The following is a 27712-nucleotide window of genomic DNA, read 5'->3' on the forward strand; positions in this document are numbered from 1 at the left end:
AAAATTAAGTTCTAGACTTTGCTTATTCCAATTTTAGCTGTTTAGACATTTTTTAAAAACCAGAGTTTTGAGTTTAGAAAATTCATTCAAATTTCCCTTTAACCCATATGAAGCACAGATCTCTTGCTAGTTATCACCCACCTCTCAAAAACCTGTTAGGGATCCTTATGATGGGACAGGACTGAATGAAGCGCCTCCTAACTGGGTCCCATCGTATTTTCTTCTTACCTGTTACCACAATTATCAGCAATAAGTCAGACACATACAACACATGGCAAATAATACATAGTTACTGTAGTTATAAAGACAGAAAAACAGAAAACAAAACAATACTTGAATACAGAAAGAAGTGATGCAAAGTAGCATTTAACCCTGTTTTGGGAGTCAAAACAAAATTAAATTAATATATAAGCAGTGATGAAGCTTTTCAACTCATTCCCAAAGAATACAAACGATTATGTGCACCATTTTTTGGAATTCTGGGTCAATAGAACATGCATTTAATAATCACCAATGCCATCTTGTGGCAAAAATTCACCATGAGCTTTACCAACAGATTAGAAACTAGGACATTTTTAAAAGTCAGTGAATGTTAAAAAAAAGAAAGCTGTGATTAAAATTAATTCGGCATAATGCAGGCTCCTGGTCTCTTCCAGGTCTGATATCCCTTTATAAGTTATGTGGTTAAGAAGATAAAGCAATGGGCACCATTCTTTAACCATGAAATAACATCCTGGCACTTCACTGGCCTGGTGGTGGGGAGTATGGGATTCATCTGCCTTCCCAGGAAGCAAATTAGCTCCATACTAACCTCAATTAAAACTTGTTTTCTTATAAACTAAAAGGAAAACATGAGGCCTTCTAAAACTGTTAAATGGGATAATTGTTTTTCTGCTCAAAGTTTTGATAGCTCCAAAAGATAGCTCTTTTTGGCAATAAAATCAATTAATGTTTGTATAGAGTTTAAAGTTTACAAAGAGTATCCACATGTATTACCTCACTCGATCCTCACAACAATCCTGTATGGATTCAACAGCCATTTCATTAAACACCTGCTATGCCTTGAGCTCCAGGCTAGGCTCTAGGTTAGTGAAAGCAAGCTTTGACTCTTACCCTCGAGAGCTCATGGTCTTGTGAGGAAGGCAGATGTCTAAACAAATAATTACGTTACAATGAAGTAACTGCTATAACTGGGGCTATAAAAACACTCTGAGGAAGATATAAATATGTGACTTAATGCCAGAGTCAGTATTCAGGCCTAGGCCATCTGACTCTAAAACCTGCTTTCTTTCCACTACATCAGACTCACCCTGTCTCAGTTCCTTAGAAAGAGTATAGTTTTGGGTTTGGCAATTGAAATATATTTCAATGTTCATTAGCAAGGCCTGGTTTGTTTACTGTAGTCCTTGTCCATAGAGATACACAAATTCCGTCTAATTAAAAATAGGATTACCTGCACATGAGTACTTAATACTGTGGAGAAGACAGACTTGTGGTCAAAGGGAAGAAATATTTATTTTGCAAAAAGGCAAAAGGTTTATTTTTAAATCTTCTAAATGTTTTAAATCAGTAGTTTCTAAATGGTGGTCTACAGACCACTGCTAGGCTAAGGTGAAGATCCACCAGGCCAACACAAAATGAGAAAAATATGGACAAGGCAGTGAGTTTTTTAAAAAGCTAAACTGTTCCATTTAAAAGCCTGTCCTTTTTTCACAGATTAGAAACATTTTGTTATTAAATATTCTTTATTTTAGGAGATGAAGGTGGTAGAAAATGGTAGTTGGTTTTGTTTTTTTAAATATTCTTTCTTGGAAAAAATTGAACATTTGCAAGCCTACGGGTATCTCCAAAATACATATATTTTTTGATTTACAGGTTTATGACATCCAAAAACCTATAAAAACCACAGCTTTTAAATCAATACAACATTTGTTGATGACTCATAAGTCCAACATTGTAAACCACACACTGTCAAAGGATACGTAAGGTGTATAAGAAACTTCCCTTGCCCTCAAGAAGCTTATATTCTAATTAGGGAGACAAGACAGACACATAAAACAATTATATAGCAATACAAGACAGAATATAACAAGTGATTAGCTTAAAATTTAACATTTTTATGTACCAAAAGCATTAAAATGTACATACCCTTTGACCCAGTTATTCCACTTCTAGGAATTTATTCCTAAAGAAACAATCACAGATGCATGGAAAAATGTAGGGACAAAGATACTCACTACGATATTATTTATAATGGTAAAAAATTAGAAACATTTTCAATGTCCAATGATAGGGAGATGGTTAAATAAGTATGCTAAATAAACATACTTAAATTTGTTCATATTCTCTGTAACACTAAAAAGTATATACAAGAATATTTACTAACATGGGAAAACATTCACAATATATTGCAAGTGAAAAATGCAAGGTACAAAATAGTACTAGAATATGACACCATATTAATAAAGAAAAAAGTGTATATATTCATGAAAAATACAGGAAGGATATACATCAAATTTTAATTGTGGTTATCTTTGGGTAGTTATTATGAGTGATTTTGTTTTTTTCTCCTTAGTGCTGGTCTTTATTTTCCAGGCTTTCTCATTGGGTAGGCATTACTTTTGGACTGGAAGAAAAACAATAGCATATTACTTTAATTTTGTTTTAAAGTTATGATTAAAATAAATACTGTAAAGAAACACACCAAAGTGTTAACAGTGGTTATGACTAGGGTTGAGGGCTATCATCTCTCTTATAATTTCCAAAAATTCTATGACATCTATTATTTTATAATGGAAAAATATAAAACAAATCAGAATAACACTGAGGGAATAACATTCAATATTACTAAACAAAAGTTATAATCAAAAATCCTTTTTAATGTTTTCTCAGAGCTCTGTGAAACATCTTTGGCCTATTTCTCTCTCGGCAACCAACGTAAGTCTATCACAGGCATAGACTAATGTTGACTCTATGCAGATCATTCACGCAAGGTAGGCATTGACTTCAGAACCCGCATTTTCTTCATTCATCCCAAGAGCAGAAAAAAAGAGAAACCAGCAACATCACAAATATATGCCTTTCCAAGTTCATGCAAATATGTTTCTGAACTTGTGTTCACCGAAGCTTTAATTTTTACACATTTGAACTGCCAATCTTCATTTGTGGTTGCATCTACTCTTCAAAACAAAAACAATTTCTTCAGTCATTTCACTGATTTTTTTTTTTTTTGCTAGATTTAACTTTTTTCTCCTTCTTCTTAAATTTATTTCACTACAAATATAACACAGTCAGTGACTAAATCAAGATGGCAGGCTGAGCACACTGCAAGCAAACTCTCCCCAAAGCCCCATAAATAACACAAATGCCATTTTTTTAAAATCCATAATTGTAAGAAATGTCCTCCGTGGACTAAAACTATAAGGAACCACTGAAAGATGAAAAGCTGATAGAATCAGTTTAAATAGGAAATCGCAATCCTATATGCCTAGAGTAGAGGGCTATTATTTCAAGTGGCCCAAGTGGCCTTTGGAGTAAACCAAGCCCAGAGGTGGAAGACAGCAGGAAGAATGGAAACACTTCACAGAATCTACAGCATTGCTGGCTGGAGGGTAGCACAGAAGTTACGAAGCAGGTCAATCCCTCCCACCTGCTGATTTCTTTTGGGTCAAAGAGCGGTATTTGCTCCCAGATGGGAACTTCGGCATCAAACACGAAAGGTGTCACTCCCTAGGGAAAAACAATGAGTATAAACACTTGGATTAGAGACAGGACAGAGCCCTGGGTGGATATTAACCCCCAGGCAGTAGTGGTATACACTCCGTCTCACTGCACATTCCATCTCTACCCACAACCAGTGGAGACCTGCTTCAATAAATAGATGTAACATTTACAGGAAGGCCAACCCAGGCTCTCAAATAAAGATGAATGAGCACAAAACCAAGACTCAAACATGAAAAAGAGGCATTTGTATGACAAACAGAAGAACTCACACTCAAAGAAAGAGAGTTAATAAATTAAACAGAATAAGATCTTAGATTAAGTACAATTAATATCCTCAGAAATATGCAAGATAACATTTATTTAAAAAGAAATCAGTTGGAACTCTTGGAAATTAAATTTTGATCACTGAACTAAAAAACCTAATTAAGGACTGAAAACATATACTTAAAGAGCAAATTAAATTAGTAATCCAAAAGATGGGGATAAGAACTTCATCAGAATATAGTTTAGAAGAAAAAAGAGTGGAAAACATTTTTTAAAGTTAAATATAAAAGAGAATTAAGCAAACTCTAACAAAATTCCAACTGCTTTTCTTGCAAACGTGGACAAGCTAGTCCTAAACTTCATATGGAAATGCGAGGAATCCAGAAAAACCACAACCACCTTGAAAATGAACTAAATTGGAAGGCTCACATTTCCTGATTTCAAAACTTACTACAAAGATACAGTATTCAGAACAATGCAATATTAACATAAGGATGACTATATACATACATACATATATATATCAATGGAATAAAAGAGTGCACAAAGAAACCCATATATCTATGGTCAATTTACTTTTGACAAGGGTGACAAGACTATGAAATGAAGAAAGAACAGTCTTTTCAACAGATGGTCCTGGGACAAATAGTTAAACTTTTAAACCCAGAATTCTATATCTACTCAAACTCTCAGTGTGAGTAAAACAGATAAGGCATTTTTGAAGTTAAAGGACACAAAAATTTTGCTTCCTTCAGACTTCTGAAAGAATTACTCAAAGACATTTATCTGAAATTTTAAAAAATTTAATACAAGAATAATAAACAAGGTACAACAAACGAGTTTAAGGAGAGAAGCCAGTAAGGCCTTTAAGTTTAAGTAAACGCCAATTAATGCCAACTGGAAAACACATCCACAGAAGGTTAACTAACATTCAAAACTACGATCTCAGATGATATCGACAGGAATAACTGTGAGAGTAAGAAGAGCATTGGGAGGGAAAAGGGAAAGCAGATGAATGGTAAAGTCCTTGTCTTGTTCAGAGGGAAGATACAGAAAGAGGTTAATATAGATATCAATAGAAAATACAAATTTAAGTATTGTGTAAAAAATTAAGAATACTAGATCGCTTCACTCCAAACATTTAAGGAAGATATACCTACCCTACACAAACGTTTTCAGAGACTAGAGAAACTCGCTTAGGAGACTAGTAGAACCCTGATATCAAAATCTGATAAAGACATTAAAAACAATTACAGGTCAACATCCCTTATAGACACAGGCACAAAAATTCTGAACAAAATACTACCAAATCAAATCAAAGTGATATAAAAAGGAGGATGTATCATGACCAAGTGAAGTTTATTCCAAGAAAGTAAGGCTGATTTACCATTCAAAAATCAATACAGTTCACCACATTAACAGAGCAAGGAGGAAAACTATATGATCATCTCAATTATTACAGAAAAAGTATTTGATGAAATTTAAAACCAAGTAAACTGGAGAAAAAAGAAATTTAGAGTTACAGAAAAACCTGTACACAAATGTGCATAGAAGCTTCATCTGTAATAGCCAAAACCTAGAAATGACCTTCCAACGAATGAATGGTTAAACGAACTGGGAACTGTGGCAAACTACTCAGTATCGACGAACTACTGGTATGTGCAGCAACTTGGATGGCTCTCAAGGAAAAAAGCCAATGTCAAAGGTCACATGTTGTAAGATTACATATGTATAACATTCTTGAAATGACAAAATTACCGAGATGGAGAATGGTAATTTTGATAAAACTGTACGACTCAATACAAACACACACACACACACAAGTGCACGTAAAACTAATGAGATCTGAGGAAGGTCAGCGGTATCAGTGTTGATTTCCTGGTTGTGTTTATTGTACAACATTAACAAGATGTTATCATTCAAGGAAACTGGATGAAGCAATATATAGATCTCTCTGTATTCTTACAATTGCATACAAATCTATAATATTTTAAAGCAAAACATAAAAAATAAATAAATAAAAACCAAAATGAAGAAAAAATCTGATTATACTGATATGGGGCAGACTGTATTCAAAATGATAAATCTGAAACACCACAAAATATTTTAATAATGAGAATTATTGCTAGAGAACATGATCTAAGAATTCTGATTTAGATGGCTATGCCATGTGGTATAATCCTAATGCTTTATACAATTCAGTATCTATAAAGAATTTCAGAAGAGAAGCAAATTAATACTGTATTTAGAATCTGCACAGTTGTACAGATCACTTACAGTACAAGAGCTCCAGGCCAAGTGGCTAAATTGGGGTGGGGTCTAAAATCCAGCCTGAACTCTACTCCCCAATGCACCTACAGGACTATGCCTACCTGAAAGAGGCATTTTTTAAAAATTTTGCACAATGGCATACTTAAGGCTAGCAATGACCCACTTGTTAAGTAAATGACTTTCTTTTAAACGGAGGAGAAATAACGTTTATTTGGTATTTATTCCTAGCACTTACATACGCTCATTTTTAAATCTCTGCCTTTTGCCTTTGAAAACAAGATCTAAACCCCATATCTTAGTTCTGTTGTGCTGTTTGGGCATAGAATATTTCTTAGGTGGCTTCAGTTCTATCTCAAATCCTTTCTGAAACAAAGTGGTGTATAAATCAATATAATCTAAGATATGAGTTACAGAGCTATACTGCACTATATTATGGTTTAATTAGTCATGGTGGTGGTGGTGGTGGTGGTGGTGGTGGTGGTGGTGTGTGTGTGTGTGTGTGTGTGTGAGAGAGAGAGAGAGAGAGAGAGAAACAAGTACATTCCTTAATAACAATACCATTGCAAGAACCCGTTTAATCCTCACCACAACTCTATGAGATAGATATTATGATGATTCCCAATTTACAGGAAACTAAGACAGAAAGGTTGAGTAATTTGCCCAAGGTCACTTAGCTAAGCAAGTGAAAAATTTGGGATTCAAACCCACGCAGTTTGGATCCAAATCACTCTTAACCACTTTGCAATAATACTCTTAGTCACAATTCAAGTTGGCACCTGAAAAAGTGTGTCTAATCAGGGCACTGGATAATTACTTGTTAAATGAATGAATGGAGGAATGACTACAAAGACCGTGATTCTCAGCCAAAAGTACACTCCCCCGACCCTCTGAAGAAGTTGCTCTCCTCTCCCAAGATTCTGGTATTATCCCCCATTATACTATCATACTGTCACTTCATTCAGAATAAAAACCAGAGCAAGTCATTATAAGTAATGGAATAACTAACATTTCTCATCCCTTAGGTTTTTAGGAGTCAAAAAAATGATTAAGAACTGTGCTGAAACAGAAACAAACTCACAGATACACTGGACAAACTGATGGTTGCCAGATGGGAGGTGGCACGGGGGACTGAGTGAAAAAAGGTGAAGGGACGAAGTAGGACAATTGGCAGTTACAAAACAGTCATGGAGATGTGAAGTACAGCATGGGGAATATAGTCGATGATGTTGTAAGAACTATGAATGGTGCCAGGTGGGCACCGGACTTATGGGGGAATCACTTCCTAAGTTATACAAATGTTTAACCACTATCCTTACACCTGAAATATAATATTGAATGTCAACTGTAACTGAGAAAAAAATATTTTTTAAATAATAAATTTTAAAAGTCTCAGAAACTATCACAGTCTAGAAGAGCCTAAAGAGACATGATGACTATATATAATTACTGTGTATCCTAAATGGGATCCTGGGTCTACGGCCATGCCACCCTGAATGTGCCCGATCCTGCCTGATCTCAGAACCTAAGCAGGGTCAGGCCCGGTTAGTACTTGGATGGGAGACCAACTAGGAAGACCAGGTGCTATGGGCGTAAAATGAATGAATGAATGAATGAATGAATGGGATCCTGGGACAGAAAAAGGACGTTAGGTAAAAACTACATCTGAATAAATATGGACTTGAATTTATAAAAGGAAAGAAAAAAAGAGAACTGTACTGGCAACTTGAACTTGCACTCTGATTCTTTTAAGGGCCTTCCAGCTATGGTGTGACTACTTATTGGTTTCTACTGTACTTCTCTAATACACACACAGGAAGTGTTACTTTTAGGGAGTTACACCATTGAGACAAAAGCAGCTATTTGCACCCCCAGATATCTGATATGCTATATTTTCTGTTTTTCAACCACACCTCGTTTGTTTTTTTGTTTTAAACATTCTATTTTCATATCTGTTTATTAGCCAACTCAAATATTTTTGGCAAGAAAGGAATAAATGATAAGGGAATAAAATTCCTGGTTCCCACCTTCTCTGTTGCTTGTCATTTCTGTTGTTCAATAAAACGTGTTCATTTCCCCACCATATTTCATATTTGTTTTCTTATACTTTAGTCTCTTGTCTCAACATGTGTAGCAAAGAGTAGGCTTATCATAACTTCTTTCCTTCTATAAAAGTAAAGTAATCATACCCTATTTGAGAGGCATCTTCAAATCTTAAGCTGTTCTTCATCATTTTAGTTTATATTATTAGTTATCCAAGTATTATTTTACTGAAAAAACAGGCTTGCTTGTTGAGGAGTTTCGTCTTTGGGGGACAAAGGAGGCACAGAAAGAGTTGAATCAGTCTTAAACTGTTTCAAAATGTTGATATGATATTTGAAACCAGTGGTCATAAATGACAATTCTAAGTTATACTCTCCTTCCTTAGAAATAATTTTTAAAAACAGGCTAAAAATTTTACAGATTATAAATTAAGCAAAATGCATTATAATTCATAAACCTGTTAGATTAAAATATTAAATCTGCATCTAACAAACAAAAATCCTGGGAACACTCCTGATTTAAAATAGTACTACCACATTCTTAATGTTTATGAATGGCTGTCAAGACTCTGAAATAAACTTTTACATAAAATCCCACCCTTCGACCAGTTTAATCTTTTGATAAGAAGAATTAACTATAAATACACCATAAACTATATGTATACCAGATGGTCTCTGAAGCTCTAAAAAATCTACGATTCTCAATAGAATCAGAACTGCTCCAAGAATCTTAGAACTTACCTAGTGCAGTGGTTCTAGAGATTCTGGACTAGCTGGCTCATTGCAAGCTTTTAAGAATAATAAAACAAAAAGCAGATTACCAGGTCCATCCCAATACGTCAGGCATGTTAACTTTGGTGGGAAATCAGGTTCCACTGAGACTAATAAAAATTATTGGGTCTCTCCTCCACAAAATACACATATACTCATAATTTTACATATGATATAATCCCCTGGAGACCAGCCACAGATTCATGAACTGATGGACCCCAGGTTAAAAAAATTTAAAAAAAAAAGAATTTAGACCCAGAGTGGTATTACTGTTTTCAAAAGGGCAGGTAAATGGCAGAATGAATAGACTTATTCCACATTCTACCAGAAGACAAAACTGGGAGAAACTCCCAGAAGTTGCAGCTGAATTTATGACAACTCTTTGTAATAATGCGAGCCAACAAATAATATGACAATTCTCTTCGCAAAGTAATAGGCAGCCAATTAATCTAAGAGGTTGAAATAAGTAGACCTCTTTAAAATAGAGCTTTAGAATAAAAACATTAGAGCTATTGTGGAAAGGATTCCCACACTGGGTAGAAAATAGGGCAAGATGACTTCCAAGGTCTTTTTAATTTTCACAATTTATGATTCTAAGGAGTTTTAGAAGAAAGGAAAAAGGTAAAAGATGAAAAGTTAATTTTAAAACTTTTTTTACTGCTTACAGGTTGTTTTCTATGTTTAAGATTTTTAAAAAAGACTGCCTGCATTTGTGCTGTATGTGGGTCGGTGTCAATGTGCCTGTCTTACCATGTAAACTACAGCTAGAAGATCTGCTTTTCTTAATTCACTATCGCCTCCTTCCTTTTTATCTACAGCAAAACTTTATTTTTTAAAAGAATGAGTAGAGAATTCATCCTACAACCCTAGAAAATAACTCAGTTTCTTTACTAACAACTAAATTTTGTATCCTAATTATACTGAAATGAAAACTTAGAGTGATAACCCACTCAGGAGTTGGACTACATTTGGTCTTTTCTTGCTTCTGGATTTCTTGCACTCTAACAAGCATCCAGAGAATAACCTCTCTCCTCAAAAACATCCTTGAGAGAGAGAGAGAGAAAGAAAAAAGAAAAGACTATGTATTAGGTGAACGTAGATGTAGGAGACTATTGATTTTTAAATCAATACATTTTGACAATGCCTGGTGTACTAATGGTTTGCAACCTCCCCCACCCCCTTAAGGAGCACCAAAGATGGGTAGCTCTATAGAGACACAGAGCACTCTCTATTTCTGCAAATAAAACTAAGGAACTAAACAAAAGGAAATCCTCAAATTCTAATAGTTAAATGACTGTATCCTGAAATGTCAATTATTAACTATTAGCTCTGTTCCTTGGTTAAAACTAGAAAAGAATTCCATTTTGAACATGAAAACACAATTGTTCTGTACAAACTCGCTTTCCCTTTTCTCAGGTCACCATTTTCTGTTGGCAAATGCAATGTCTTCTAAGGAAATACCTATAACCAAAGGCAATAAAAGCCTGTGTTGAACTAAATGCAGCAAAAAGCAATAAAATATTCACTAAATAACAAATTTTTAATGTTTGATAATTTAAAAACTTAAAATACCTAATATACAAAAACAAGCTGTTCTGAAAATTTGATAATTCTGTTATGTAACAAGCAGAGAGTGAATATCTTAAATGCAAAACTAAAACATGTCAGGTATGAATACTGTCAAAATTGACATGATTTCTAGTAAGACATCTGCATGATGCATTATATTCAGAAAGAAAAGCTATTCTTTACTCAGAAATAAAAATGTCAAAGGATAACATTTCATAAGAACATCTGCATTGAAGCATTTTTTTTTCTATAAATGCAGAGATAAGTTTTGGATTTAAAATCATAACTGAGAAAAAAATTTGATGCAACTTTAAGAAGTTATTTCTCTCCCTGAAAGGTTTTCTCAACATTTTGTTTTGTATATGCACATGTATTTAAAGCTAAATATACTACCTCTTTCTAAGGTACCCAGTTTGGAGTGCATATTAGAAATTTCATATTCCTCCATCAGGCTTGTGTATTTGTGTGTATTTTAAGGAATTTGTTTTATGTGATACCAAGATGTTTGTGGTTAGTGTTTGATCAATTACACATCTGATTTAAATTAACTGAGTTGACAGTTTGTTGAAACCATATGGCAGGAGCTACTGTGGGTAAAAAAGGGAAACAAAAAAAGCACCATTCAACTACAAAGACTACTTATCTCATTTTTTGTTAGTCATCATTCTTCTAATTTCACTATCTAGTTCTTATAGCCAACTGAATGATCGTATCTTAGTAAAGCTTAGAGCAAACTCTCTGACGCTACAGCAAACATAAAAGGTAAGGGCAGGAGATCAGGCTGGATTCTAAACACAGCAGGAAGCCACTTTTGTCTGGGAAGCAATAACCATAGTTATGCTTTAGAAAGATTAATCTTGTTTTAGTAGATAGGATGAAATAGAAAGGAAGTCTGGGAATGACAAAAACATTATTAATGCAGTTCAGTTTACGGCAGTGAAGGCCTGAATTACAGTAGTAACAGAAAGAACTAACTGGGAAGGACATGAGGCAGAGAAGAGCACAGCACAGTGGTGACAAGCATGGACTTTAGAAACAGCCCGTGTCCAAGTCCTGGCTCTGTCCCTTGCTAGCCCTATGGCCTTAGAAGGTCCTATCCACTGGGCCTCAGTGTCCTTCTCTATGTAAAGGGCACAATAACAGTATCTACTCCTTACAGGTTTATGAGTAAATATTTGTAAAAACACCTAGCTAGTGATGTTATTTTGGGGATAAAACATAAGGACCTAAAGACTAGCTGGATGGGAAAGTTGAGTAAAATAAAGGGATAAATATAAGCGTGAGTTTTTAAGTTCTGTAACTTGAAGAAAACTTTAAAAACAGACATTAAAGGGTAAGTTGGAAATATTTATCACTATGTATTGCAGCAATATTTTTAAAGAGTGTAGGAACAATTCAAATGACTATCATTTGCATAGCTGGCTAATTATCGTACATCCATACGACATAATACTTTCAGCCATGAAGAAAAATCAGATCTAAATGTGCTAACATAGAATGATCCTTTAAATATATTTTTAGTAAAATAAACAAAATGAAAAGGACAGGGGCAGAAAGAATATTTTATGTTGTACTCTAATTTATTTAAAATTAAAGGTAATATATACCTATATGCAAATATTTTAACAGATAATACCTCTGGGGAGAGACCAGAAAAGTATGAATCTAGAGTAAAAGGGATATTTTGTCTCTCTTGTACACTATTTGATTTTACCATGTTTATGCAGTATTTTTCAGTTTAAAAATTAATTTTAAAAATGAGGGGTAGGGAAGGATGAGTTTAAGGAAAGAAAATTAAATTTACATATTTAAGTGAGCATAATTTTATGTGTTCTAAAAACTTGCCCAGTATAGATACTGGTAAGTCTAATGATCTGGAGGGTTCAAAAACACCAAAGAATGGCCTCAAAAAATTGTTCAGGGAGAATAAAGAAAGCGAACCTTAAAAAGTATACAGGCTATTAAAAGAAGTTCAGCTGCATTTCAAAATGCTAAATTTACATGTCAGTTGTGATGTGAAATTCTGAATATATATTCCCATGTTATTTATAGTTAACAGGCCCCTAGGAAGGCCCACAAAAGCCTTCTATATCCAAGATTACAACCTACAGTATTACAGTAACAGCAGTACAGAGTCCATCACTTTTGAACCTTATCTTACTCAAGTTCTCGGGCACATCTGACAAGATCTCCCTCCTTCACAAAACATTTTCTTCTCTGGCCTCTGTGAAACCAAGCAGTCCTAGATGTCTTATTTTACTGACCTTTTTTTCTTGCTTCTCCTTCTCACCTTTAAGAGCTGTATGTAGTTTTCTACCCTTACTTTTATTTAACCTTCCTTTGTAATCTCATTTAGCCCATTAGCTTCAAATACCATTTGTATGCTAATAATTCTAAAATTTATATCTCAAGCCTCCATCTCTTCCTTGAGTTTGATTTATATTGAAGATCACCTACCCAACAGCCTCTACTTAGAGGTCAAATAGGCATCACAAGTTTAACAGAGCCAAAACAGAATTCTTGATCCATCCCCACAACCCTGCTTCTTTCGGTCTGTTCCATCCCATTTAAGGACACCATCAACCATCCAGTTGCTTAAGAAAAAAATGTAGGAGTCTTCCTGATTCCTCTCTTTTCTTTTTACCTCACAGTAAATCCTGTTAATGCAACTTTCAAAATATATCTCGTATTTAATCACTTCTCGGTACCAACAGCACTGTACCCTAGTCCAAGTCACCATCATCTTCTTAGATTATTGCGATAGTCTTCTAAATGGCCTTTATGCTTCACTTTTACCATATGCCACAATCCATCCTCCATCCAGCAGCTAGAGGGAGTTTCAAAAAATATAAGTCACATCACATTACTCCCCACTCCTTTGCTTACAACTATCTAATATTGCTCCCCTTCACTTTTAGAATAATGAAAGGTCACAAATTCAGTTTTAGTCATGCTGAACTTGAGGGGTATAAGGCAGTGGAGACAATGGAGAAAGCGAGTATATGGCTCTCAAGAGAGATCTGGGCATAAGTTACAAAGTGGCCTTGCTTATTTGCATGTGAATGGAAAATGAAAACCATTGGTTTGGAAAAGAACACCTAAAACAGTTGAAAAAAGAAGGGTGGAGGCATAGGGTCAAGACTGGAGAACTCTAATACTTTCACCCCTTGCTGAAGAGGAAGAGCTGACAAAGGATACTAAGTATGAGAGGCCAGATACATAAAAAAGACAACCAGACCCAATGTCAAGGAAACGAGGCAAGAAAGATGTTTTAAAATGAAGAGAGATCAAGTAAGATGGAGACTGAAAAACATCCAGTTGATCTGACAACACAGAAGTCATCTGCGACTTTAGCAAGAGCTACTTTAAAGAGATGATGGGGAGTCACGGCAATGAAGACAGCAACTCTGGTCAACGCTTTCACGAACGTGGCTGCAAAAGAAAAGGGGAAATCGGAAGAGCTAAAACCTGAACAAGCTCAAATGCTACAGGAATGAGTCGGTGGAGAGAATGAAGTTAAGGCACAGGACAGAGAAGTGATAATAATGGAAATTTTATGAAAAGGCAAGAAGGGATAGAATCAAGGCATGGATGGAAGGATGCTATGACTATTTCTGATAATATTCAACATAAAGTTGCATGTGGGGAAAAAATGTATTTGGAAAAGCCATACAAAAATTGTATGTCCTAAATTCCTAGGTAAAAAAAAAAATGTATTTAGACTTATATAATGTATAATAACTTATACTCAACTCTCTTGCATGAATGACTGTAGACACTGACAATTACTAACTCATTCATAAACATTTACTAAAAGCCTCCTATAAGGTGGACAGTGTTCTAGTCTCTGTAGAAGGTGATAGAGAGTAAGACATTATTTTTGCCTTTAGGGAGCCCATAGTTAATAAGCAGATAAATTCAAAACAAACAATTGCAATTCAGCATAAGCACTGTGACCCTCTGTACACACGACGGAAGGTGGCGGCAAAAAGAAGAGGCGCAGTGGGCCTCGATGTCTCAGGGACGGGGTTTGAACCCCAATCTGACACTTATTAGCTATACGAACCTCGAGCGAGTTATGTAACTTCTATCTAAGCCTCAGTTCCTCAGTACAGAAGGGGATGAAAAAATTATTTATCTCAGAAAGTTCTGAAGACTAAATAAGTTAATGCTTGTTAAATGCCTTAAACAAGGGCAGATACACAGTAACTACTCAGTACAAGTAAGCTATTTGTATTAATGAGAGAATAGAAAAAAAGCCTATAAAAGATACTTGGATCGGTCTAAGGAGACAATTAGGAGAATGGCATTATAAGAAGGAAAAATGGTATGTATAGAATCATGACACAGTATTGCAGGAAATAACATTTTTTTTTTTAAATCTCTTCCAACCTATCTTGTTCCAAGAATTCAGGCAACTGCAAATACACTATATAGCTGAAATATGAAATGAAAGACAAAGGATGGGGTTGGAAAGGTAGAAAGAGGAAAACAGGAGAGTTGGGGGGAGGAGGAACACTGACAAGACTTTGTGACCAATCAGATAAGGGGTGAGCGAAGGAAAGAAATCTAACGGCATTCCCAGGTTTTTGGCTCGAGTCACTAAATTAATGAGACGTACATTACATCAGGATAAGAAGCACAGAAGGAAGAGCAGGTTTGGCAGGAAAGATGATGAAATTGTTTTTGGACATGTTGGATTTAAGGTACTCATCAGTCATTTGAGGGGCAGTGTCTAGTAGCCATTGGCAAACAACAGGAAAAGAGGTCTGAGTTGGAGACAGATTTGGGTGTTGTCAGGATATTATGATAACACCAGGAAAATATAAGAGTAAGAAAGAAAAATAAACAGATATACTCTTGGACGTCAATATTAAGGGGCAGATAAAGGAAAACTAATGAGAAGTTCAAGAGATAAAAGGACGACTAAGAGCTTTTCAAAATTAGAGACTGTCTAATCATTACATATTGCTAGTCAAAATCAAAATCTAGAGAAGTTGGGTGGAATGAAGACTAAGGATTTAGCAGTTAGGAAGTTATCACCTTAGTAAGAGCACCTGAGTAGAATGACCGGGGCAGAAGTGAGACTGCTACAGACTAAAGGGAGAAAAAAAAAGAAGAAATGTAACAAGAAAATCTACTTTTTCTGAAAGTTTGTCTGTGAATAAGTAAAATAGGACAACAGCTAGAAAAAAAAAAACCTAAAATATTATTCATATGATAAATTGGAGAGAAACAGATTCTACTGAAAAATAAAACATAAACCAATGTTTATAAGTAAAACATTGAAACACAGAATAGTTTTAAGAGAATCTCAAGTTGCTACTAGTGATATGTAATTATTTACATAGTATTAAATAAAACATAATTCGCTGAGAAAGAACAACAAGGAAAGCAAATCATCAAAATGTTGATACGTTGTCTTTAAGTGGAATTACTATAGATGATTTCCCTTTTGTTTCAAGTTCTCAAGGTTTTCCAAATTTTAATCAGGAGCTCACATCCTTTTAGAGTGGTGGTGGTAGGAGGTGGAAGACACAAGCTTTGCCAAAATTAATCATGCTTCAACGGCAGAAAATATTTAAGAGATTCTAATTCAAGGAAGATAAACAATGGAGAGAGATGAAATGTAAGCAGTCAAAGAGCAGAAAAGAAATGGAAAGAAAAAATAAAACCAACACAGAAATGAAATCCTCACTGCAAGTAGTGCAAAGGAGTACAAACACTGCTGGGAACGTAGTAAAAGACATGGACGACAGGACTGAGAAAGGCAAGCAAGGTATCATAATGAACTCTAAAAATCAATACATTACTGAAAGAAGTAAAGATCTAAATAAGTGGAAAAATATCCCATGTTCAGGGACTGAAAGACTTAACATTATTAAGATGGTAATACTCCCTAAACAGATGTTCAGATTCAACACAACCCCTGTTAGAATCCCAGCTGAGTTCTTCGTACAAATAGATAAGCTGATTCTCAAATTTATATGGAACTGCAAAGGACCCAGAATAGTGAAAATAATACTGAAAATGAATAAAGAAGGATGCACACTTTCTGAATTCAAAACTTGCTCCAAAGTACTGGTGACTGAGGCGGTATGGTATTGGCATACGGACAGACATACAGAGCAATGGAATAGAAACACGAGTCCACAAATAAACCTATTTGTTTATGGTCAACTGATTTTTGGCAAGAAAACTAAGATTATTCACTAGGAAAAGAACAGTCTTTTCAACAAATGATGCTGGGACAATAGGACGGTCAGTTAAGATAACCCTTACCTCACACCAAGCATAAAAACTAACTAAAATGAATCAAAGACATAAATGTAAGTGCATTACAAAACTCCTAGAAAAAAAAACACAGGGATAGATTTTCACGATCTTGGATTTGGCAAAGGTTTCTCCGATATGACACCAAAGGCAAGGGCAACGAAAGAATAAACAGAACTTCTTCGAAATTTAAAAATTTTGTGTTTCAAAGGACACAATTAAGAACATGAAAAGACAAGTACAGAATAAGAAAAATATCTGCAAATATTTGTATGTATCTGATAAGGGACTTGTACCTAAATATATAAAGGACTTGTAGCTAGAATGTATAAAGAACTCTTGCACTTCAACAATAAAAAGGCAAATGATGCAATTAAAAATTAAAGAATTAAAGGATTAACTACTCCTGTGCTGAAGAAAATAAATCAAAAGACATTTCTCCAAAGACATACAATTAGTCAACAAGCATATGAAAAGATGCTTAATGCCAATTATACCTCAAAAAAGCTGGAAAAGAAAGGAAGAAAAGGAAGAAAGAAAGAAGAACAAAGAGAGAAAAGATGTTTTACATCATTAGTCATAGGGAAATGCAAATCAGAAACCACAAAGAGATGCTACTTCATACCCACTAGGATGGTTAAAATCAAAGTCAGATAACAAGTGTTGACAAGGATGTGAAGAAATCAGAACCCTCATACACTGCTGATAAAAATGTAAAATTCCAGCTGCTTTGGAAAAGTTTGGCAGTTCCTCAAATAATTCAGCATAGAGCACAGAGTTACCATATAACCTAACAATTCTACTCCTAGGCATATACCTAAGAGAAATAAAAACATATGTCCTCACAGAAATCTGTACCGAAATGTTTATAACAGCATTAATCATCACAGCCAAAGAGTGGAAACAATCTAAATGTCCATCAATAAATAAAAAGTTAAGCAAAATGTGGCACATATAATGAAATATTATTTAACCATTAAAAAGAATGAACTACTGATACCTGCTTCAACATGGATGAACTTTGAAAACATAATACAAAGTGAAAGGCAATCACAAAAGACCACATATTAAATGATTCCATTCACATGAGAAAGGCCATAAGAGAGAAATCTACAGAGACAGAACGTAGATTAGTAGTTGCTTAAGGCTAAGGTAAAGGATGGGGAGGGGTAGAAGGAGGAGGATAAAGGAGTGACAGCTAAAGCATATGGGGTCTCCTCGTGAGATGAAAAAAATGTTCTAAAATTGACTGTGGTAATAATTGCACATATCTAAACATGCTAGAAGCCATTGCATTGTACACTTTAAATGGTAAGTTGTCTGGTATGTGATTTATATCTCAATAAAGCTATTAAAAACACAGAAATGGAAATGTTAAGGAAGAGTTTTAAAGGATTAACTACTCGTGTGCCTGTGTGTGCCGAAGAAAAGAAATCGAAAATGGAATTGTGAGATATTTAGTAAACAACTACAACAAGTAACCTATAACCTACGGGACACGACTAAAGCAATATACAAAAGAAATCTTATCACTGAAACACTTGGTAAAAAATAAAAAGGACATTAAGCATCCAACATAAGAGGATGTAAAAACAACCACAAACTAAACCTAACGAAAACTAAAGGATTTAAAACAATGAAAGAAAAAAAAAATTAATAAGTAAGAAAAGGGAAAATAACAGAACTGATTTTTTTAAAAATCTAAAAGCTGGTTCTAAACAAGAAAAAAAGGGCAAGGCTTCACATGTAATGAGTAAAGTGATAATGCAGTCACAGACACAGAAAAAAAATTTTTAATCATAAAGAGATATCTTCTTCAACTTCACATCAATATTTTGAAAACTTAGATGAAATGGATTATTTTCTAGGATAATATAAATTATCAGAGCTTCTCTCCAAAAGATATAAACTGTAAGCAGATAAATTATCATAGAAGTAGAGATAACCACCAAAGAGCTACTCTCTCCCCAAAATACTCAAGGTCCAAATGATTTCACAGGTAATTCAACCAAACCTTCAACTTAATTTAACCATTTAACCAGAGAAGGGAAAAAAAGCGTTAAAAAAAAGACCAAAATTATTATGAAAATGGCATAATCCAAAAAAGATAAATAACAGAAAACTACAAAACAATCTCGCTTACAGTGATTCAAATTCTCACTTATAAAGAGTGATTCAAATTTCTAAATAAAGTTTAGCAAACGGAACCCAGCAGCATATTTGAAATAATACACAATGACAAAGTGAGTTAAGGAATGCAAGAAAGGTCCAGTAGCAGTAAATCTATTAGTACAATTCACCATAATAGTAGATCAAAGGAGAAAAATTACATAATTTTCATAGAGGCTGAAAAGGCATTTGACAAAATTTACTTCCATATTAAAAACTTATTAAAATGGCAACAGCTGACTACTTTCCCATGATAAAACATGCACACTTCAATCTTAAGTCAGGTCTAATCTTAATAAGAAAGCACTAATAACACCCCACCAAAGTCAGGAGTAAGACAAAACTCCACTACTATCTTATCGTTTAATATTTTTGGAAAGTACTAGACAAATCAATTTAACAAAAGAAAGAAGTATAAAATCTGTAAAGGAGATGATAAAATTACCTTAATTTGATAATGACAGTTAACTGCAAAACTCTAAAAAATACCTATCTTTTCAAAACTAATAAAAAAACTCTTCACAGATACTATTAGAATTTCAAAGGTGGCTATGGATGAAATTAATACTCAGAAATTAATAGTATTCCCATATTCAAACAAGATAAAAGATAACAGAAGTAGAAACCCCATTTTCAATAGCAACAAAAAAGAGAAAATATCAAGGTATACACATAACAAGAAATGTGAAAGGTCTATACATAAAAAAACTTTTAAAATTTTATTGAGGGATGCAAAAGAAAACCGGAACAACAAGAAATGAATATATACATTGTTCTTGAACAGAAGACTGACCCTCAAATAGATGTCAATTCTCTCCAAATCAATCTACGAACACAATGCAACACCAACAAAAATACCAACAGGATGGGAGGGTAGCTTGAAAAACTAATTTTAAGTTTTACGGGAAAATAAACAAGCAAAAATATCTAAGAAAAGTCTGGGAAGTAGAAGGAGAGAGCATTATAATCAAAGGATGGAATCATCATGTATAAATATGTAAAATGATCAATGAAACAATAAAAATCCATTAAGGACCCCAATTTATATGTAGGACATGAGTATACCTACAGACAATATTTCAGTACTGTGATAACTGGGTTGCCACCTGGAAAAAAAAAGTAAGGTTGGATTCCTACATCTCAATAATTTAAATTTTATGTGGATAAGTGCATTTAACTTGAAAATAAAATTATAAAAGTACCAGGAAAAAAAAATAAGAATTTTCATTTTCATTAGACATAATATTGAAATAGGGAAGACCTTTCATATGACACCAAACCTAAAATCCGAAAAAGACTGATAATTACGACTACAAATATTTTTCAATGTCTGCTAGAAAATATACTGTAAACAAGGTCTTTAAAAGCCAAGCAATAAACTGTGAAATATATCTGCAACACGTATCACACAAAGAACTAATTTCCTAAAAACAGATAAATCTATAAACAATATTAAACATGTCAATAGAAAAATGAACAAATAACCAAGTGAAGAGAAAATACAAGCAGCTGTTATAAAGGAAACAAACAGTTCTCATACCTACTGAAAAGATGAAGAAAAATATACCTATTAAATTGGCAATTTAAAAAAGTTTGACAATCAACTCTGTTACCAAGGGTGTCAGGAAGCCAGCACTTCCAACACAGATAGAAGGACATAAACTGGTACAATCTCTGTGTGGGGCAGTGTGGCAATATTTATCAAAATTTAAATAGTATATATCTTTGACCCCTGCAATTGTACTTCTATGAATTTATTTTTTCTAAAGACATAGACATACTTATGTGCAATATTGTATATGCACAAGGATATTCATTGTATCATCATTTGCATTAGCATGACTGTAAACATTTTAAATGCCTATCCAAAAAGAGAAATGATACCATTTCCCTCTCTCCACATCCACTCATAAACATCTTTCTGGAAAGGATACACAAGAAATTTATCATTGGTTGCTTCTAGGAAGGAAGTCAATTAGCTGGGGTCAAAGGTAGAAGGAAAACTTGCCTTTTATCATATGTCCTTTTGTACCATTTAAATTTTATGAACATATACGGCATTTAAAATTTTTAAGTTAGGATTCCAATATTATTCTCACCCAGTTTTACTGACTGTCATATTTTTCCTCCTCTTTGCCAGGTTTCCAGTTCCTACCTTAGCAACAATGTTTTAACTGTTTTCCCAGTTAATACTGTACATGGTATTTAATCAAATTCACACAGTTAAATCACAATAGTAACTTGGGTTCCTTTATCCCAATGACCTCCTTGGGGGATCTGCATACCTACTCTACAAAAAGAACCGTTCTCTGTTCTTTACTGCATATGGAGATTATGAGTTAGTAAAAATCCAGGACCAAGTAGCTAGGAATTTTTTGGCCTATGGGGCAAACAGATAATCGCTGTTGTATTTTAGGAGACAGCAAAAAGGCAAGAAGCTGCTCAAACGAGGTTTCACAAAATATCATTTGTGCTGTCGCCGTGGAGGCAGAGTCTAGTCCACTATTTTTATATTTAAGAATTTGATTTTATCCATTTTTCCAGACTCAATGGGGCTGTAGGGGACTGAACCACACTAATCGATCAAATTCACAAGAAACGAATTGCTTACATGTAATGCCAATGTATTAATGTAGAATTTAAGATTTAAGAATATATATGTATACGTATATAAGCAGACATATGTATATATATCTCAAGAGCATCAAATCATGCATATCAAGGAATCACACACGAATGGCAAGTATGCCCAGGAAAACCACATAGTGCTCTGAGTGTGTGTAGAGAGAAGAGAACAAAGAGGAGGTCAGAAAAGGCTTCCTGAAAAAGTGTGATCAAGCTGAGATCCAATGGAAGAGAGCTTTAAAAAAAAGACTAGAATGGGGAGGAAGAGGGTTTCTGGATGATGCAATAGCATGTGCAACGGCCCAGTGGCAGAAGGGAGCACGCTATGTCCAAGGAGGTGGAAAAGCTCAAAGAACAAAACCTGTGATGTAGCATTAAACTGTGGAGTCAGAGAAGGGCCAGACGATACAGTGCCTTTTAGGTCATGTGAAGGATTTCTGCCTTATCCTAAGAACAATGAAAAGCTAGTTAAAGGGCTGTAAGCAGAGATAGGAAAGGATACGTGCTTACAAAAAGATCAGTATGCTATAAGAGTGATGAGCAAGAGTAGAAGCGGGAACACTGCTTAGAAAGCTACTGCAGGAGACCAAAGTGAGGGATGATGGCAGCATGGACTGGAGTTAGGGAAGAAGTAAAATAGGACTTTGTGATTGATTACACCTAAAATGCAAGGCAGAGGAAAACGTTAAGGAGGATGGCCAAGTTTCAGGTTTGCCAAACTGCATACATAACGATGCTATCACTGAAAGAGAGCGGGAACACTCCAGGGAGACCAGGTTGTTTTGTTTTGTTTCACTGAGCGCTGGAGAGAGGGTAGACGTGCAAAAAGTAAGAAAAGGATCTGGGTGTTCAGTAATTGGAAGTATTGGTAGAAAAGAATGAAAAATAGGATTAGAGTTCAAAGGAGAGAGAACATTAGCTACACAAGCTTATTATTTTTTTTACCTCTAGGGTCAACCATAAAATAGGTCCAGACATTTCTATCCCTCCCCATCACCTAAAATCTTTTTAAACATCTCAGAATAACACCTTTCAATCAAAGGGGGAAGGGAAGCTTGAAATGCAATACTTAAAAAAAAATAAAGCACTGATGTAAAAAAATTTCAAAGTATATATATTGAGATATCAAATGTTCCCCATTCTGAGGGGGAAGAACAGAGGTTGCCTACTTAGGGAAGGAAGAATGAAGTGCCAGTCAAGGGGAGAAGAAAGCTGAAAGAAGAGACGTTGACCCCATAGTATGAATTTTCAGTTTAAACACGTTTATCTTTATCTCTAGACAAATGGCTGTTTCTTGGCCTTGTGTGCTAAAGGAATGCAGAAATAATAGGTCCAAAACGGAGCCCCTTATCAGAAATCATGGCTTCCACTGCCATCAGGTGGTGACAGCGAGGAAGTGCATCAACCAGGCTCTTGGAGCCTGGAAATGCCTATATCAAGCCCATGGTATAATTAATCTAAGATCAAAGACTTAAATATTGCAGTGGTAGAGGGCAAGCTGATGATAGTCTTTGGTAAGAGATTTATTTTCTAATCTGTCAATACACAAAAATATAAGTTTTTGCTGTTAATTTGGGGTAAGAATAAAAGACTTTTTTTCCTTTCCATGTTTAAGATCAGATACATTATTTAGCAATTCTAGAATACCCAGTTTGGTACTATCATCTCAAACCCAACTCCTGGTATATTACACATTTGACTGTTTAAAACCATTTCAATGTTAATTTTAATGGCGCATAAAAGTGGGTTAATTTGCATTTCTAGCACACATCAATAACCTCATCACAAATATAAGCAATTGTTCCATTGGCTGTACAAAATTCCCTTTGTTATCTTCGAATTAATCAAATAACAATTTTTGACTTCGTAGAAGTACAAGGTTCGGTAGTAAACAATTCAAAAGCTATCATGTTCTCCAAACTCATCAGCTAAACAAATATATCATTGATAAAATCAACTTCAACATTATCACAAAAAAACATGGTGAATGATTAACATCATTCCTGGTACTTCATGGTAAAAATAAGCTTGCCCAATTAACATCTGACATTCTGTGCAGTATTTACTTCCCCACCTTCCCTCTACTATACTGAATATTCATTTACAAATCTCTCTCTTTACAATCGTCTGCACACACATATCGATTTGATTTCTTTGTTTTTTAAAGCATCTGAACCGGAGGATAGGGAATTGTAGGCCAAAACGTGAAATAATCACATTGGATACATTTTTCCAATTCTCAACCAGCTGTTTTATATAGCAGACAGAGCACAATCTTGTCACCATGTATATTCTTGATCTTCGTTTTCTCTCCTCAAAATCCAGGCACACTATCCATTCTGTCTCTGGACATTCCAAAATATTATTAATTCAACTAGCTTTCCTTAGTAATCTTGGTTCTGTTTCCCACCCATCACCCACAACTCCCCCACCCCAATCCTCCTTTCTTGTTTCAGCATGTCTAACTTTTACACACTCGAGGTGGTTCTTTTTTGTTTTTTGTTTTAAACGAATATCACTCTTTGGAATGCTCTTCCCTCTTCTCTCCTCAATTTAGTACCCTTTTAAAAATAATTTCCACAGCTGGGCGCCAATGTCTTTCTTTTACAAGATCAAACTACGGAAGAGGACGAGACTGAGAATCGAGCAAGCGAAACATTTGGGAATGTCAACGAGACGGTGGCCTCTCCTTTGAAAACGCAACTCTCAGCACAGAGCTTTCAACAGAACAAAAATACTTTTTTTTTCCCCACTGTGTTCCTGTTCCCTCCCCCCGCCCCCCTGACCTCGAAGACACCCTTCCTTTTCTCTAAGCCCCAGTCTCTGAGCTATGCGTGGGGCCTGTCTTTCCTCCAGCCAAGGAAAAGAAAGCAAGAGAGAAAAGAAAAGACAGCAGTCACCTTCCCGCCGCGCCCGCAAGCTGTCAGGACCACGTCCCACGACTCACCTGGCAGGTGCGGCCGCCCGGAGAGTTGCACGAAGCGGTTGAGCTGGCCAGTTCCCCGACCCCCGCTGCCCCCACTGCCCCCGCCGGCCCCGCTACCTCCGCCGCCGCCACAACTGCCCGCGGCACCTCCTCCCCTCCGGCGGTTCCTGTCCCAGCCCTGGGCGGCCGACATGACCCGCTAACGATTGCCGCAGCCTGGTCCCGGCAGCCCCTGGCCCGGCGGCACTAGCCGAGCCTCCTTCCTGGGCTCCTCTAGAGACCCGGGAGGTAGGGGAAGGGGGAGCGCCCGGCCTTCACCGGTGACCAATGACTGGCTGACTTGGTGACAGGCAGCCAATAGCCAGTCGTCTTCTTGGCTGGTAGAGGGAGGCGGGGAGAGACGTGGTAACCATAGCTATGGCTTAAAAAAAAAAAGTGGGGGGGAGAGGAAGGCAGAAGCAGCCACTCCTCACACGCATCCACCGCGGCTCAGCAAGTCCGCGTCGCGGCGGCTCCTGCGGGATCAGGCGGGCCAATCGAAGGCCGAGCGGGATCGGCCACGCCTGCAGAAGGAGCCCCGGCGGCTGCCGGTACTCCGGCACGGTCGGGGTTCAGGAATTCTTCCCCGTAAACACTGAAATCTGAAGTTGGATTTGCACATAATACGCGTAGGTGGGGACAGTACAGTGTCCCGCCAGCTTTACAGACTGAGATCGCTTTCCCCGACCGTTGACAGACACAAAGGGCTCCCTCGGAGGGGGTAAAATCCAGGGGTGGAGTCAAAGCTTAAATGTAAGCAGGAGGTATTCCTGGGATTCGTTTCTCTAGTCTTTCAGTCGACAAGCTGAACTCCCTAATTCAATACAAGCTACGTCCCAGACAGTTTTAGTTAACAAACATGGAAAAATGTTCAAGCTCACGAGTAATGATAGAAACGCAAATTAAGACCTCTCCCCCATGAGAAACCATTTCTGGCTCATTACGTTAGTAAAGATTTTTAAAATAATACCCAGCAGCGACTAGAGTGCCAAGAAGAAGGTGTTTTCATAGGTGACTGATGGCTATGCAAATGTTTTTGTTCAGTCAAACCCCTTTTTCTCGTAGAAAATTTGAATTGGCTTAAAGATAGGAACAGGTACGGAAGATCGATTGAGGGAAAATGCAGTTGTAAAGATTAGACATTCCTATTGTTCCAAAATTAAACAGAAAATTTGTCTTTGAACTTACTGGGCGCGGTGCAAAATGGAAAAATACAGACTGTTCACTGATGTCCATGAATAATAAGGGAAAAGCATATAAATTCCGCAAGGGAAACAAAACTTTACAAGGGTCTTAGATCTGGTGGTTTTATTGGTTGTTTTGTTTTGTTTTGTTTTGTTTTTCCATGAGTCTCATATGGAAGAACCTTATGCGATGCGGAGAAAAAAGAAAATCTGCTGGAGCAGAGGATTCACCTTAGTTGAAATTTCATGTCGCCACTGACCCCGCCTCTTTATTTTCCTACTTCAATCCCTGTGGGCAGGTGTTTTACCCATTAAGCACTATTACACCCTGCTTACGAAAATATTTGAGACCTGAAAAAATGTCTATGGCTCTAAAATATAAAAATCAAAAATAATAAATGCTAATTTTCTAAACAATCTGTACCATTGTGTAACCAAATAGTGGATGAAGGAAATTTTCTTTTCTTTTTTTAGGTAAGGCAACCCTTGGTTTCCTCACAGATTGCAAGGACCTTGTCAGCTTACAATCCCTTATCTTTTTATTTTTTTACCCTTACAGCACCTGGTCTTCCTAGGTGGTCTCCCATCCAAGTACTAACCAGGCCCGACCCTGCTTAGCTTCTGAGATCTAAAGGGATCCCGCTTGTTCAGAGTCTGTAGACAGGAAATTCTCTTTCACTAGGAGTACGCTACATATTCCAAGTAACAAATAAAAAGTGAATGATAGAATATCACCATTTTGCAACCCTTAATGAATTCAGAGATCAATCCATTGAGCATCAACCACTGCTAGCGTCACAAAACAAAAGATGAGCTATATGTATCTCTAAAACATAAACATGACTGTGAAGTAGTCTTGTAGAAAAATATTGAATCTGAACCTCATCAGACTTCTATATCTAACTATAAATTTATAGAAAATATGGAGTACAGAGGAACACGAAATACCACAGAGATGCAAATAGCAAAATATAGACTATGGAAACTCTACAGGATAAACAAACAAGTTTCTTCAACAAATAAATTACAAAAGAAAAAGATTTGGAGAGAAAAATCTACAGATTGAAAAGACTTGCGGAAGTTCTAAACTATGAATACACAAAAAATCATTGAATAGGAATGGTTGCACAACTTCGTTAATATGTTAAAAGCACTGAAGTCTACACTTGAAAAGGGTGAATTTTATGGTATGTGAATTATATCTCATTTTAAAATGTTTTAATAGTACAGGAAGGGAGAAGGAGATGGGGAGCTAGATAAAATAACATTAGCCATAAGCTGAAGCTGAGTTCTGAGTACATGAGAACTATTCATTATATTGTTCTGGCTACTTTTGTATGTGTTAGAAGTTCCTTATAATACAAAAGAAAAAAAAGTCTACAAAAGTAAGATATATTAACCAGTTGATTGAAAACATATAGTTATAAATAGATATAATCAATTTTAAATTCCAAGAACAAAATGAAAGATTTATTCTTAACTAAATTTAAAGTTATTAAATTTTAAAAGCTTTTTAAACAGGTTATAGCCAAATTTTTTTAATGTGGAATGTGGGTACACTTTAATGGTTATTAACCTAATTTGGAGAGGGACCTTCAAAATAAGTGCATGCAGACAATATGTACCTGTCAATATAATGTAATATGAAGTATACAATGTCACCTATAAAGTATTAATGCTAAAAACATTAACTTGACTCTAATCCAGATTTAAGCTATAATATCAAGCTATAGGAACTTTCAGGGAACAAAGGAACATGTGAAACGAACACAGGCAGGGGACAATCTCCACAGTATCTAGCCTGGTCTTAACAATAAGATGATGTCATGAAAAACAAAATAGGAGGGTAGTAACCCTTA

The 27712-nt window shown here is 35.7% G+C and overlaps 1 protein-coding gene and 1 pseudogene across 2 annotated transcripts in view; one reads left to right on the forward strand and one right to left on the reverse strand.

Moving 5' to 3' along the window:
• Positions 1-24953, reverse strand: part of KLHDC10 (kelch domain containing 10) — a 46786-nt gene extending 21833 nt beyond the window's left edge. The window contains exons 1-2 of one of the 2 annotated variants that reach the window (XM_016148715.2): positions 24652-24953; positions 142-228 (exon numbers count right to left, since the gene is read on the reverse strand). In XM_016148715.2, the coding sequence (XP_016004201.1) occupies positions 142-228; positions 24652-24823 (259 nt within the window). In that variant the 5' untranslated portion in view covers positions 24824-24953. The remainder of the gene's footprint in view (positions 1-141; positions 229-24651) is intronic. The other variant, XM_016148716.2, reaches the window with a different exon arrangement.
• On the forward strand, positions 7730-7848 carry LOC118611092 (annotated as a pseudogene).
• Positions 24954-27712: the final 2759 nt, after the last annotated feature.

The sequence above is a fragment of the Rousettus aegyptiacus genome, unplaced genomic scaffold, assembly GCF_014176215.1.
Source record: "Rousettus aegyptiacus isolate mRouAeg1 unplaced genomic scaffold, mRouAeg1.p scaffold_m13_p_13, whole genome shotgun sequence".
NCBI classification, from domain to species: Eukaryota; Metazoa; Chordata; class Mammalia; order Chiroptera; family Pteropodidae; genus Rousettus; species Rousettus aegyptiacus.